The sequence below is a fragment of the Pseudoliparis swirei genome, chromosome 21 (genome assembly GCF_029220125.1).
Source record: "Pseudoliparis swirei isolate HS2019 ecotype Mariana Trench chromosome 21, NWPU_hadal_v1, whole genome shotgun sequence".
Taxonomy (NCBI): Eukaryota; Metazoa; Chordata; class Actinopteri; order Perciformes; family Liparidae; genus Pseudoliparis; species Pseudoliparis swirei.
The window spans coordinates 14,978,494-14,993,235 of NC_079408.1; the positions used below are offsets into that span (position 1 = coordinate 14,978,494).

At 40.9% G+C, this 14,742-nt stretch overlaps 1 protein-coding gene across 8 annotated transcripts in view; it reads left to right on the forward strand.

Moving 5' to 3' along the window:
* Positions 1-14,742, forward strand: part of nrxn2b (neurexin 2b) — an 856,499-nt gene that overhangs the window by 820,541 nt on the left and 21,216 nt on the right. For 7 of the 8 annotated variants that reach the window (XM_056442212.1, XM_056442208.1, XM_056442207.1 and 4 more), the window contains exon 20: positions 8,437-8,526. The exons of the other annotated variant lie outside the window; for it this stretch is intronic. In XM_056442212.1, coding sequence (XP_056298187.1) covers positions 8,437-8,526 — 90 coding nt within the window. The remainder of the gene's footprint in view (positions 1-8,436; positions 8,527-14,742) is intronic. 8 annotated transcript variants of the gene reach the window in all.

The window sequence follows — 14,742 nt, forward strand, 5'->3', positions numbered from 1 at the left end:
ACACATGAACACATGAACACATGAACATGAACACATGAACATGAATACATGAACACATGAACATATAAACACATGAATACATGAACACATGAACATATAAACACATGAACACATGAACATATAAACACATGAACACATGAACATATAAATACATGAACACATGAACACATGAACATATAAATACATGAACACATGAACATATAAACACATGAACACATGAACATATTAACACATGAACACATGAACATATTAACACATGAACACATGAACACATAAACACATGAACACATGAACACATGAACATATAAACACATGAACACATGAACATATAAACACATGAACACATGAACATATAAACACATGAACACATGAATACATGAACACATGAACACATGAACATATAAACACATGAACACATGAACACATGAACATATAAACACATGAACACATGAACATATAAACACATGAACACATGAACATATAAACACATGAACACATGAACACATGAACACATGAATACATGAACACATGAACATATAAACACATGAACATATAAACACATGAACACATGAAAATATAAACACATGAACACATGAATACATGAACATATAAACACATGAACATATAAACACATGAACATATAAACACATGAACACATAAACACATGAACACATGAACATATAAACACATGAATACATGAACAAATGAACATATAAACACATGAATACATGAACACATGAACAAATGAACATATAAACACATGAACACATAAACACATGAACACATGAACACATGAACACATGAACATATAAACACATGAACACATGAACACATGAACACATGAACACATGAACACATGAACACATGAACATATAAACACATGAATACATGAACACATGAACACATGAACATATAAACACATGAACACATGAACATATAAACACATGAACATGAACACATGAACATATAAACACATGAACATGTGATGAACACATGAGCACATGAACACGTGATGAACACATGAACATGTGATGAACACATGAACACGTGATGAACACATGAACACATGAACACATGAACACATGAACATATAAACACATGAACACATGAACATATAAACACATGAACACATGAACACATGAACACATGAATACATGAACACATGAACACATAAACATGAACACATGAACATACATGAACACATGATGAACATATGAACACATGAACATATGAACACACAATGAACATATGAACACATGATGAACATATGAACATATGAACACATGAACATATAAACATACATGAACACATGAACACATGAACACATGAATACATGAACACATGAATATACATGAACACACGATGAACATATGAACACATGAACACATGATGAACACATGAACACATGAACACATGAACACATGAACACATAATGAACATATGAACACATGAACACACATGAACACACGTGAACACATGAACACACGTGAACACACGTGAACACATGAACACATGAACACATGAACACATGAACACATGAACACATGAACATATGAACACATGATGAACACATGATGAACATATGAACACATGATGAACACATGATGAATACATGAACACATGAACACATGAACACATAAACACATAAACACATAAACACATGAACACATGAACACATGAACACATGAACACATGAACACATAAACACATGAACACATGAATACATGAACACATGAACATATAAACACATGAACACATGAACACATGAACACATGAATACATGAACACATGAACATATAAACACATGAACACATGAACATATAAACACATGAACACATGAACACATGAACATATAAATACATGAACACATGAACAAATGAACATATAAACACATGAACACATGAACACATGAACATATAAACACATGAATACATGAACACATGAACATATACATGAACACATGAACATATAAACACATGAACACATGAACATATTAACACATGAACATGTGATGAACACATGAACACGTGATGAACACATGAACACATGAACACATGAACACATGAACATGTGATGAACACATGAACACGTGATGAACACATGATATAAACACATGAATACATGAACACATGAACACATGAACATATAAACACATGAACACATGAACATATAAACACATGAACATATAAACACATGAACATATAAACACATGAACACATGAAAATATAAACACATGAACACATGAATACATGAACATATAAACACATGAACATATAAACACATGAACATATAAACACATGAATACATGAACACATGAACACATGAACATATAAACACATGAACATATAAACACATGAACACATGAACATATAAACACATGAACACATGAACACATGAACATATAAACACATGAACACATGAACACATGAACACATGAACATATAAACACATGAACACATGAACACATGAACACATGAACACATGAACACATGAACATATAAACACATGAACACATAAACACATGAACACATGAACACATGAACATGAACACATGAACACATGAACATATAAACACATCAACATATAAACACATGAATACATGAACACATGAACACATGAACACATGAACATATAAACACATGAACACATGAATACATGATGAACACATGAACACGTGATGAACACATGAACATGTGATGAACACATGAACACATGAACATGTGATGAACACATGAACACATGAACACATGAACATGTACATGAACACATGAACATATAAACACATGAACACATGAACATATAAACACATGAACACATGAACATATAAACACATGAACATATAAACACATGAACATATAAACACATGAACACATGAACATGTGATGAACACATGAACACATGAACATGTGATGAACACATGAACACATAATGAACATATGAACACATGATGAACACATGATGAACATATGAACACATGATTAACATATGAACACATGAACACATGAACACATGAACATATAAACACATGAACACATGAACACATGAACACATGAATACATGAACACATGAACATATAAACACATGAACACATAAACACATGAACACATGAATACATGAACACATGAACATATAAACACATGAACACATGAACATATAAACACATGAACACATGAACACATGAACACATGAACACATAAACACATGAACATATAAACACATGAACACATGAACATATAAACACATGAACACATGAACACATGAACATATGAACACATGAACACATGATGAACACATGATGAACACATGAACACACGATGAACATATGAACACATGAACACATGAACACATGATGAACATATGAACACATGAACACATGAACATATAACACATACATGAACACATGAACATATACACATGGACACATGAAACACATGAACACATGAACACATGAACATATGAACACATGAACACATGAATACATGAACACATGAACACATGAACACATGAAAAATACATGAACACATGAAATACATGAACATATGAACACATGAACACATGAACACATGAATATATAACACATGAACACATGAACATATAAACACATGAACACATGAACACATGAACACATGAATACATGGACACATGAACACATGAACACATGAACACATGAACACATGAAACACGAATACATGAATACATGAACACATGAACACATGGACACATGAACACATGAACACATGAATACATGAACACATGAACACATGGACACATGAACACATGAATATATAACATGAACATATGAACACATGAACACATGAACACATGAATATATACACATGAACATGATGAACACATGAATACACATATAAACACATGACCATATAAACACATGAACACATGAACATATAAACACAGGAACACATGAACATGAACACATGAACATATAAACACATGAACATATAAACACATGAACACATGAACATATAAACACATGAACACATGAATACATGAACACATGAACACATGAAAATATTAACACATGAACATATAAACACAGGAACACATGAACACATGAAAATATAAACACATGAACACATGAACATATAAACACATGAACACATGAACATATAAACACATGAATACATGAACACATGAACACATGAATACATGAACACATGAACATATAAACACATGAACACATGAACACATGAACACATGAACACATGAACATATAAACACATGAACACATGAAAATATAAACACATGAACACATGAATACATGAACATATAAACACATGAACATATAAACACATGAACATATAAACACATGAATACATGAACACATGAACACATGAACACATGAACATGAACACATGAACACATGAACACATGAACATATAAACACATGAACACATGAACACATGAACATATAAACACATGAACATATAAACACATGAACACATGAACACATGAACATATAAACACATGAACACATGAATACATGAACACATGAACATATAAACACATCAACATATAAACACATGAATACATGAACACATGAACACATGAACACATGAACATATAAACACATCAACATATAAACACATGAATACATGAACACATGAACACATGAATACATGAACACATGAACATATAAACACATGAATACATGAACACATGAACACATAAATACATGAACATATAAACACATGAACACATAAACACATGAACACATGAACACATGAACATATAAACACATGAACACATGAACACATGAACACATGAACACATGAATACATGAACACATGAACATATAAACACATGAACACATGAATACATGAACACATGAACATATAAACACATGAACACATGAACATATAAACACATGAACACATACATGAACATGAATACATGAACATATAAACATGAATACATGAACACATGAACATATAAACACATGAACACATGAATATAAACACATGAACATATAAACACATGAACATATAAACACATGAATACATGAACACATGAACACATGAACATATAAACACATGAACACATGAACACATGAACATGAATACATAAATACATGAACACATGAACACATGAACACATGAACACATAAACACATGAACACATAAACACATGAACATATGAACACATGAACACATGAACACATGAACATATAAACACATGAACACATAAACACATGAACACATAAACACATGAACATATAAACACATGAACATATAAACACATGAATACATGAACACATGAACATATAAACACATGAACACAAACACATGAACAAAAAAACACATGAACATATGAACACATGAACACAAACACATGAACATATAAACACATGAACATATAAACACATGAACACATAAACACATGAACATATAAACACATGAACACATGAATACAAACACATGAACATATAAACACATGAACATATAAACACATGAACATATAAACACATGAACACATGACTACATGAACACATGAACATATAAACACATGAACACATGAATACATGAACACATGAATACATAAACACATGAACACATAAACACATGAACACATGAATACATAAACACATGAACATATAAACACATGAATACGTGAACACATGAACACATGAACATATAAACACATGAACACATAAACACATGAACACATGAATACATAAACACATGAACATATAAACACATGAACATATAAACACATGAATACATGAACACATGAACATATAAACACATGAAGACATGAACATATAAACACATGAATACATGAACACATGAACATATAAACACATGAACACATGAACATATAAACACATGAACACATGAACACATAAACACATGAACACATAAATACATGAACATATAAACACATGAACATATAAACACATGAACACAAACACATGAACACATGAATACATGAACACATGAACATATAAACACATGAACACATGAACATATAAACACATGAACACATGAACACATGAGCTGCAGGTGCAAATGACCAAAGTCACGAGGTCGTCTGGTCATTCATTCCACACCTTTTGTTTTAGTATTCTTCTTTGCCATGCACAAACTGTTCACACACACACGCACACACACACACACACACACACACACACACGCTGTGTGAGCCAATAGTGCGCAGGCATGCGTGGGTAGAGGGACCCCTGGGGAGTGGAAGTAGGTACTGCAGAGAACTGAGAGGTGGTCTATTTTAAATCACTGCAGCAGCAGAGAGGGGGGGGGTGGGGGGGAGCAACATCAAAGCCACTGGTTAGGATGCTGGCTCGACTTCAGAGCTCCCTCGTTCATACCGCTTGGTCCCAAACTCTGCTCCGGTCTTTTAAACGTGTCTGTGCAGACGATGTCCTGACCCAACAGACTCTCTCAGGCCTCACAGGCCTCATCGTGTTGGTCAGAAACATTTTTAAATATTTAGTTCAATGTTGATTTTAGGGGAGAAATCACTGCCACAGTTTGTTTCCCTCGTGGAATCCATGTCACCAGGCGGAGGTTGTGCTCCGGCCTCCAGTGGCTCGTGATAACAAAGCCAACAGTAAATAGAGGTCTCATGCCTGGTCCATGAAGCGAGCCAATGGGAGGGGGACACGGGTCACATGGTCCAGACATTGTAAACAAAGGGCATGTGGTGGAGTTGTTGTTGGATGATTACTCAACAAAAACCCTCCCAATGTATCTCTGGACGCCAGGGAGCACCGTGCGGTTCTGTTGACGTTCAGGATGTTGCATCATCAGCAGGTGTTGAGATGTCCTTCTACCTCTGAACATGTTTAATACCTTGTTTAAAATAAAATAAAGTTTATGTAATTGTGAAATATTTCCTTCAACCCAGATGTTCAGGAGGCATCTCACTTTGAGTCCAGGAACTGGTTATTAGTTTACGAGTAACAACAAATTGGAATACAATCAAAAACAACAACAACAAGTTATTCTCCAGTTCCACCAGTCGCTACAAAAACGTTCTTCTTTATCTGAGAGAAACTGAAAAGTTTCACCGGAAATAAAATCGGAACTTTCTTTTTAATTAATTTACGTCAACAATTATATCTCCCGAAAATTACACAACAACTGTGCACTTCCTGTCATTGGTTCACATGATGTTGGACCAGAGATGAACCAGTCCAGTCCTTTGAGGAGGCCCAGAGGTGTCTAATTGGCCTCAACTGGTGGCTGATGGGTAATTAGCCACCAGCTGAGGCCAATTAAACACCGTTCCCTGTACCCCACTCCACCCACTCTGCAGCCGAGCATAAATTCACCCCGCTGACACACAACTTTTATTAAGTGACACATTTTTTATATATTTTCTCGCTCATGAATGTTGTAAATTGGATAAATTCCATTAAATCACGATGATAACAGGTTTTTTTTACGCCTGAGAATTCCGTGACCCCATCTTTGTGAGAATCACCACACTAGCGTCGCCTATAATCTGCAGAAGATTGCCGCTCGACATCGACAATGGGTCATAATTAAAGCCTCCGACATGGCCTCCGCGTTAGGCCTTCATCAGACCTTCATCAGGCCTTCATCAGACCTTCATCAGACCTTCATCAGACCCCCACCCGGCCTCCGTCGGCCCCCACCTCACCTCACTCCCGGCTACGCTTCTCCCAACGGCGCTGGAAGACGCTCGCAGCGTGACCCAGAGGTCGATGGGTGTGAAGGGGGGGATAATCCGTTTGTTCAAACTTCTTTTGACGCGCTGATGAAGTGACACTAATTGCCAAAGTGCCACTGAAGAAGTGCTTAATTAATGTAAGAGGGGGGTGGGGGGGGCAGTGGTGACGGTTTCACTAGAATCCGAAGTGGAGCCGTCGGATCCAAAAGGGAAGTGACGGACCACGGGAAGAAAGGTGTTGGGCAGGTGACGATGTAACGAGCTCTTTGTGGTAACCCAAATTTGTCTTCCTTGAAACAACCATGTGTTTTATTCCTGCGTGATGTGAAATAACGATGCTTTGTTGCTGACGTTGAAATATCTTTTGTTTCTGCTTCCCTCCCAGAGTATAATTCTGTTGTTCAGCGACGGTTCTGTGTGATTCATTACCGCTAATGCATTTTATGAAACTGTATCCACTTCTGCAGGAGTAGCTATCATTGGTTTCTACAAATGCTTTCACACTATATGTCTAAATAATTCATAAATCTGTTTAAGAAAAATAAGCACTTTAAACTCAAGGTAACGAGAATGCTGTTAACTTGTCTAACCAAACCAACCAGCCCCAAAAAAAACACATCCTCTAGTTCTTCCTGTCCGAACTAAAGCTGATTTTTAAAGTACATAACTTGCTAAACATTTTTGCTATGTTGCCCTTCTAACCTCTAACCTTTCAACTTCCAGATTTCTCTGTAACCTCTCTTAATTTCTCTTAATTTCTTAAAGGGAACTTTGATAATGAGCGCCTGGCTATTGCTAGACAAAGAATCCCATACCGACTTGGTCGGGTAGTTGACGAGTGGCTACTCGACAAAGGTAATAAAACCCCTTTAACTCCACTAACGACCTCACCGCCTAACCGTCCGTTAACCACCGCTCTGGAGGAGCTGCAGCGCCACGCCACACGGGTGATTGTGATTGGTCCCTGTAGCTAGAACTGTAGGTCCCCTTCAATCCACTGCAGATGTAATCATATGCGCATGATTCAATGCTTCCTCATCTCAATTGGTGTGTGAAAACTGACCTGAAAATCTGACATGTGCCTAAATTGTGCGGCCCAGTTGAGGCCCAGTTCACTGCGTATGAATTGGCAAACATTGCCAATATCCAAGGGGACCATATCCAAAGCACCTAGAAACTGGGGCTGCATCTCTTCAGAGATTTAACCCCCAAATAACCTGACATAACCCCCCCCCCTCCCCCAATAACCTAACTGCCATATAAATAGCCCTATTGATTCCGTGTTGCTTCCTTTCCTGTGTCTTTTGTTGCCTGTGGATGTGAATTTGAAGTGACTATATTTAGTCACAAAAATATGATCTCTGGATTTCCAAGCAGAGAGAGAAAGAGAGAAAACAAGAAAACAAAAAGTCACTAAAAGTTAAAGGGACTGTTGTTGTGTGTTCAGTCGTCAGTCTGCCGCAGTCAGTTCACGGCGAGGCGTCCAGTGATGACCCTTTAACCCTTTGAGTGCCGAATGTCCCGCCCTCTTTGGGCCGTGTGTTTGTGCTGCTGAAGGTGGTGGATTCAAGAACAGCGAAAAAGAAAAGAAGGAGGAGTAAAGACAGCTGAATGGAGTCTGAAAACCTGTGTCTGCATTGCAATAAAAGCATCGCAGAGCTTTATTTCTCAAACCACTATATTTATAAAGGAACTATACACATGCATTTATTCGATAGTGTAGGTTATCATTCTTAGATTAGTAGAATCTCCAAAGCTCTGAGATTTAAAATGATGTTTTGCTAAAATGTGTTGAGATTCTCATGAATTTAATTTATTTAAGTATTAGCCAATTAGCTTTTAGGGTCCTTGGTAACTGCATTGTGATGGATAACAAAGGCTGGGGGGGGGGGGGGGGGGGTCTGAGGGGATTAAAAAAGAGTCAGAGAGCAAATGAAAATATTTATGAAAAAAAGACAAACAAGATAAATGAAACACTCCACGCATATTTATTTAATGAAAACAAAACAATCCGTTGATTCATTATCAAGCTCCTATGAACTGACTCTTCCGATATATCCGGGGGGGGGGGGAGGGGGGGTATCCTAACTTTCCGAGCAGAAGTTAGGACACAAATAAGACTCCAAAAAACGTGATTAATATTGGATGAGAAATCGGATTAATAAAAAATGGCTTATCCACTTTAAAAATGATGTACGCGTGCCGTGAAGTGTAAAGAGAAGGAGCCGGAGAGGCAATATGCGTTATGCTCTTTCTTCTCTCTTTCTAAATGAGTCCGCATCCAATCATTTAGATAAGAGCGTAGAGGAAATATACAAATGATCCCCATCAAACCTCAAGTGAGGTCTTTCAAAGTGGTAATGATATATTTTTGATGTACTGTTTGCTCATAGAGAATAACGAGGGGGGGGGGGGGGGGGGGGACATTTCAGATCTCAAAGGGTTAAATCCGTTGATTTGATGAGGAAGCGTCTAGAACATAAACGTCTAAGCAGAATCTAACCACCTAACAGCAAATCAAACTCCCCCCACACTAACCACTGAGGGCTTCTCTCACGACTACCCCCGCCCCCCCACCCACCCACCCTCCGCCGCCAATTGGAAACCATTCGAGAAACTTTCCAGCTCCCACCCTCCACCCCAGCTGGTGACAAATTCAGAGAGCCCTCAGTTATAACCTTGTTATAAACTATGTTTCACTTTTTTAACGCAATTGGACCTGGATGTCACTATTTGGAAGAACTTGGACAGGTCGCGATCACTTGGGACCTAAAAAAATGACAAATAAAAAAAGAAAAGCTAACTAAGTTCTAACTTCTACTAAAAGAAACCAATCTTCTGCTGGCATTTCGTCTCCCCTTGTCTCCACGTCCACGCGATGCAAAACTCAGAGGGTTAAAAAATAAAACGAGTAACTGAACGCCAAATAAAAATGACAAAAATGGGTCGTTTTTAAACCAAATGTGTTTGAAATTGAGGTCCCTTTAACATTTATTGCCTTCGCTGCTCATGTTGTGATGGTGCCGTGGTAGATGTCATGTGCTCTGCAGGCTGGATGCTGTGTGGATGTCTGAATGAGTGTCACAGACGGCCGTGTGGTGAACAGACCGTCATCGATGTTACCAACACAAGAGTTTTGGTCTCCGACATGTGGAGACTTTAGTCAACGACCGCCTCAAAGTGTCTTGACCGGCGTTCGCCTCATCACCGGCCCCCACGGGTCTCTTCTCCACGCCTCAGGACAGAATCAAAGCACTAATCTCGCCCGAATCGCGTGTTTTAGTCTCACACACACGGTGATGTAATGGAAGTCAACGTGTCGTGGAGGAGAGCTCAGCCTCCCATCTCCGTGAGGGGGGGGGGGGGGTCACGGCGCCAAAAGTTATTCAACAGCTCCATCGAGCCCAAAACTTCCTGATATGCGCCCTCTTTAACGTCTTTCTCCTGCGATGGATCCGTCCTCCCAGGTGTTCTGCTCCCGCCCCTCCCTCTGCTACGTTCCTCCTCTTTTTTTATTTCCATCCCTCTCCAAAAAACCCTGATGAGCTTTTATCTCTCCAGAGGCGCAAATAATGTGCTGCCGCTTCCCGATCTCATCGTGGGAGCTCACGACGATGACAAACAACCGGCGAGAAGCAACTCCCTTCGGCTGTTCCCTTCAGCGGACGAGCAAGGAAGCGAATAAAAGCTGCTCGAAGAATCGGAGCTTCATGTCCGGGAGCCGATCCCTCCGGAGATCCCGAAAACAACGAGCGCTGAGTGCAGGGAGGGATGCTACCACGGCGGGTCTCTGTGGCCGAAAGGCTCGAGCAGAGCTGGAGGACCGTGTTTAATGTTCAGGGTTTTTATATCGTCTGGTGTGAGCTCCACGCTAATCAAAGGCAATCAAGTCCTCCCACAGGGTGTGTGTGTGTGGGGGGTGGTCCACAGCCCAAATCAACATCTCCAGGCTAGTTGTCGGTCCAGATCAACTATTCATGATCATCCTGGCTTCATTTCGGGGATTATCTCACATCGGGTCTGTCTCTCAGCCCCGTGGTGGGCCGGGCGCCCTGCTGAGTCACGATCTCGTGTTCTCGTTTGATCTCCCTGCACTCAACTGAGTCTTTGAGGGGAAGTTGGCGTAAATTGTATGAATCCTAACATGCTTGTACATGAGTGGGAAAGTGGCTGATAGAAGGGACACTTTGCTGACACTTCATGGTGCCCCCACCACGAATTGGCCTAAAAACAGCCCAGTGGGAGTGACTAGAAACAGAAGATTCTCCCGCCGTCTCTCTTCCTCGACAGTACCACCTCCTTACGATCTATGTGCAGATATAGCATCAGAGATGTAATCCGGTCGCCGCCACAATCTCGGCACCCTCAGCTACCTTCAAGGGCCGCGGTGCTTCACAAGACCTTCAGTGTAGCTTCATGCCAGATCCGGCCTCTCGTCTCCATTGTCAAACATCCGTAGTGTTCTACTCCAACCGGCCCGACATGTGAGGATGGGAAAAAAAGCTCAAATGCTCTTCATTACCAAAGCGATCCGTGTGTCGAGGAGATGCTTCATACTGGACTCATCCCAGCCCCACTGGGCTCTCCAGTGTTCCTCTTCTCCTGCTTCATTCTTTCTTCTTTTTCTGTGGAGAAGAAGAATGGAAACAGGGGGGAGTTCTTGTTTGTTGATAGGGATACGAGAAATACTGCAGGCGCATGAAGGATTCGTGAGCGCAACCCCATGAAGACTGCTCGGCACATCACAAAGCCTAAATTGACTGAGTTGACTGAATTCTGGGCCGTCCCTCCCACCCTGCGACTCAGCAAGGACAAAAAACCTTCTTTTTTTTTCGGATAAAAGCTCCTTACAACCATATGGCATCACTCCTCTCTGCGAGATAACAGGAGGGAGGATGAGAGAGGCGTAATGATGACGGCGGAGGTGGAGAGATGGCCCTCTCCTGCAGCTGCAAGTCCTTTTCATATCCCATCCACCGAGGACGGGTACGCTGAGATCATCCTCCATACCCCCCCCCCCCCCCATCCCTTTCAATCCTCGGCCTTACAGCCAGAGGAGGGGCCAAGCACCACCACCCCCTCCCTACGTACATTCTGGGGTGTTGTAGCGGACATAGACAGCCATTATTCCCCCGTGCATTAGCACAACCGAGAGTGGCCCAAGCCCGGCCCACTCCCTTAGCTTAGCTCAGCTCGTGATAACCCACTACGACTCGGCCAATTCTCTCTCGAGAAGTAAAGTTGAGGAGGATGCTGCACCGACAGAAAGCTGAAGAAGTATTTGTAACGGACATGAGACCAAACGATGCAACCTGGTAAAACCTTTGAGCTCTGAGGTCCGTCATTCGGCCAAAATCCTCAGGCCCACGTCGCCTGTTTACAGAAACTTCAACTGTATTTCAAGCAAAAGACAAAATTCCACACAAGCAATGCTCCCATGGAGTGGTAGGATCCAAATATGGGTGAAAAATAAGTACAGATAAAAACCATTCGGCAATGACATCTATTGGACCACCTCCGGTAGACCCCTTCAGCACAAGTCCTGATAACGCATTAGTATTGGACAACCCTCTCCTCATCCACGAGCCTCTTCACTGGACAAACAACAGGGATACAGGAATATATGGCCTCAGGTAGACAACCACAAAGGTAACCTTGGAAACAAAAGAGAGTATGGAAGCGGGCATTCCATATCCTTTCAATCCTCTCCCTTCGTTGTGCTTCGTTCTGCCATTCTCACTGACTCACTATATCTCCTCCTACTTATTATGTCACTCCCATGCGTCGCTGTTTGTGTCTCTGTCGCCGAGCCACAGTCTTCAGCTGCATGATTCCGTTTGTTATTTTTTTTATCAAGCATGTCATGCCCCACCCCCCCCCCCCCCCCCTCCAAAAAGCCCTCGGCCCGTCTCTTTGACATTCTATCCCCATGCCGACTCGCCCTTTCTCTGTTCTACTCGTCTGTCATCCTCCCTCGCTCTTGTCATCTCTCATGTCCCCATTCTCTCAGTCGCCCTGTCCAACCTCCTCTTTCTTTGGCGCCTCTCTCTCTCTCTCTCTCTCTCTCTCTCTCAGGCATTCGATAACTCAGCCGCTGCCCTATGGCCGGTACCAAAAGAAAGTAGATTGCGTGTTACATATCAGTTTTCTTTACTCGTGATGATTTATTGTTTATCAGACGGCTTCAGCTGAAACGCCTCCTCAGCTATCAGCCACTAAGCCCCCCTGGGTGATCCAACGGGAGGCGGGGGTGATCGTGGATGGTAATGCCTTTAGAATTAGTCGTGCCCACCTTCTTTAACCCAGATATCTGGGAGCACAGCTCGTAGCCAGGATACTGTGTTATCTCCGACTGGAGGACAGGAGCAAAGATTTACTCGGCTGCAGTGAGTCTGAAGCACAGTTTCTAGTCGAGGAGGATTCACACGCCGAGAAGTACAATATGTGCTCCTCCGCCGGCTCCATCACATTGCTATGCATCTCCATTCAGAGCGATGTTACGACACTTTCCTGTGAAACACGTGAGGGGCACTGTGTGCTACTTCGTTGATTATATATTCCCTCGTGGATTTCATGAGAGGACACGACATGGATTTAAATGAAACAGGGACTATTGAAATTTTAGGGGGGATACGCGGCTGTCTCGAGCCATAAGAGATACAGAATAGTTCCAGGACACGTGCAGCTGTCACTGTCTCACTGTCATGCAGGAGAGAGACTGAACACCAACAACAAACAGCAGCAGCAGACGAGTCCGCGTGGTTGAGGGCTCTGTCGGTGCTCACGCTGATTATTAACCTGGGGGTGTGTCCTCTGTTTAGTCTGAGCCTCCGGTACCGGCAGCTTGACAGGGTAGCCCGTTTCGTTAGCATGCTAGTGGCTAAAACATGTTCATCAACCAGTTGAATGAAGTAAAAGTAAACACAGAAAGGAGGACGTTCAGCGGGTGCTGTGTCAAACAAGTCAGGAACAATATAAGGCACCACCCGCCCTCATAAGTGACGGTTAGCTCACCAAATATGAGGCAAAAACGTCTCCTTCTGGCTCTACTAGGGCGTTGTCCGCCATTTT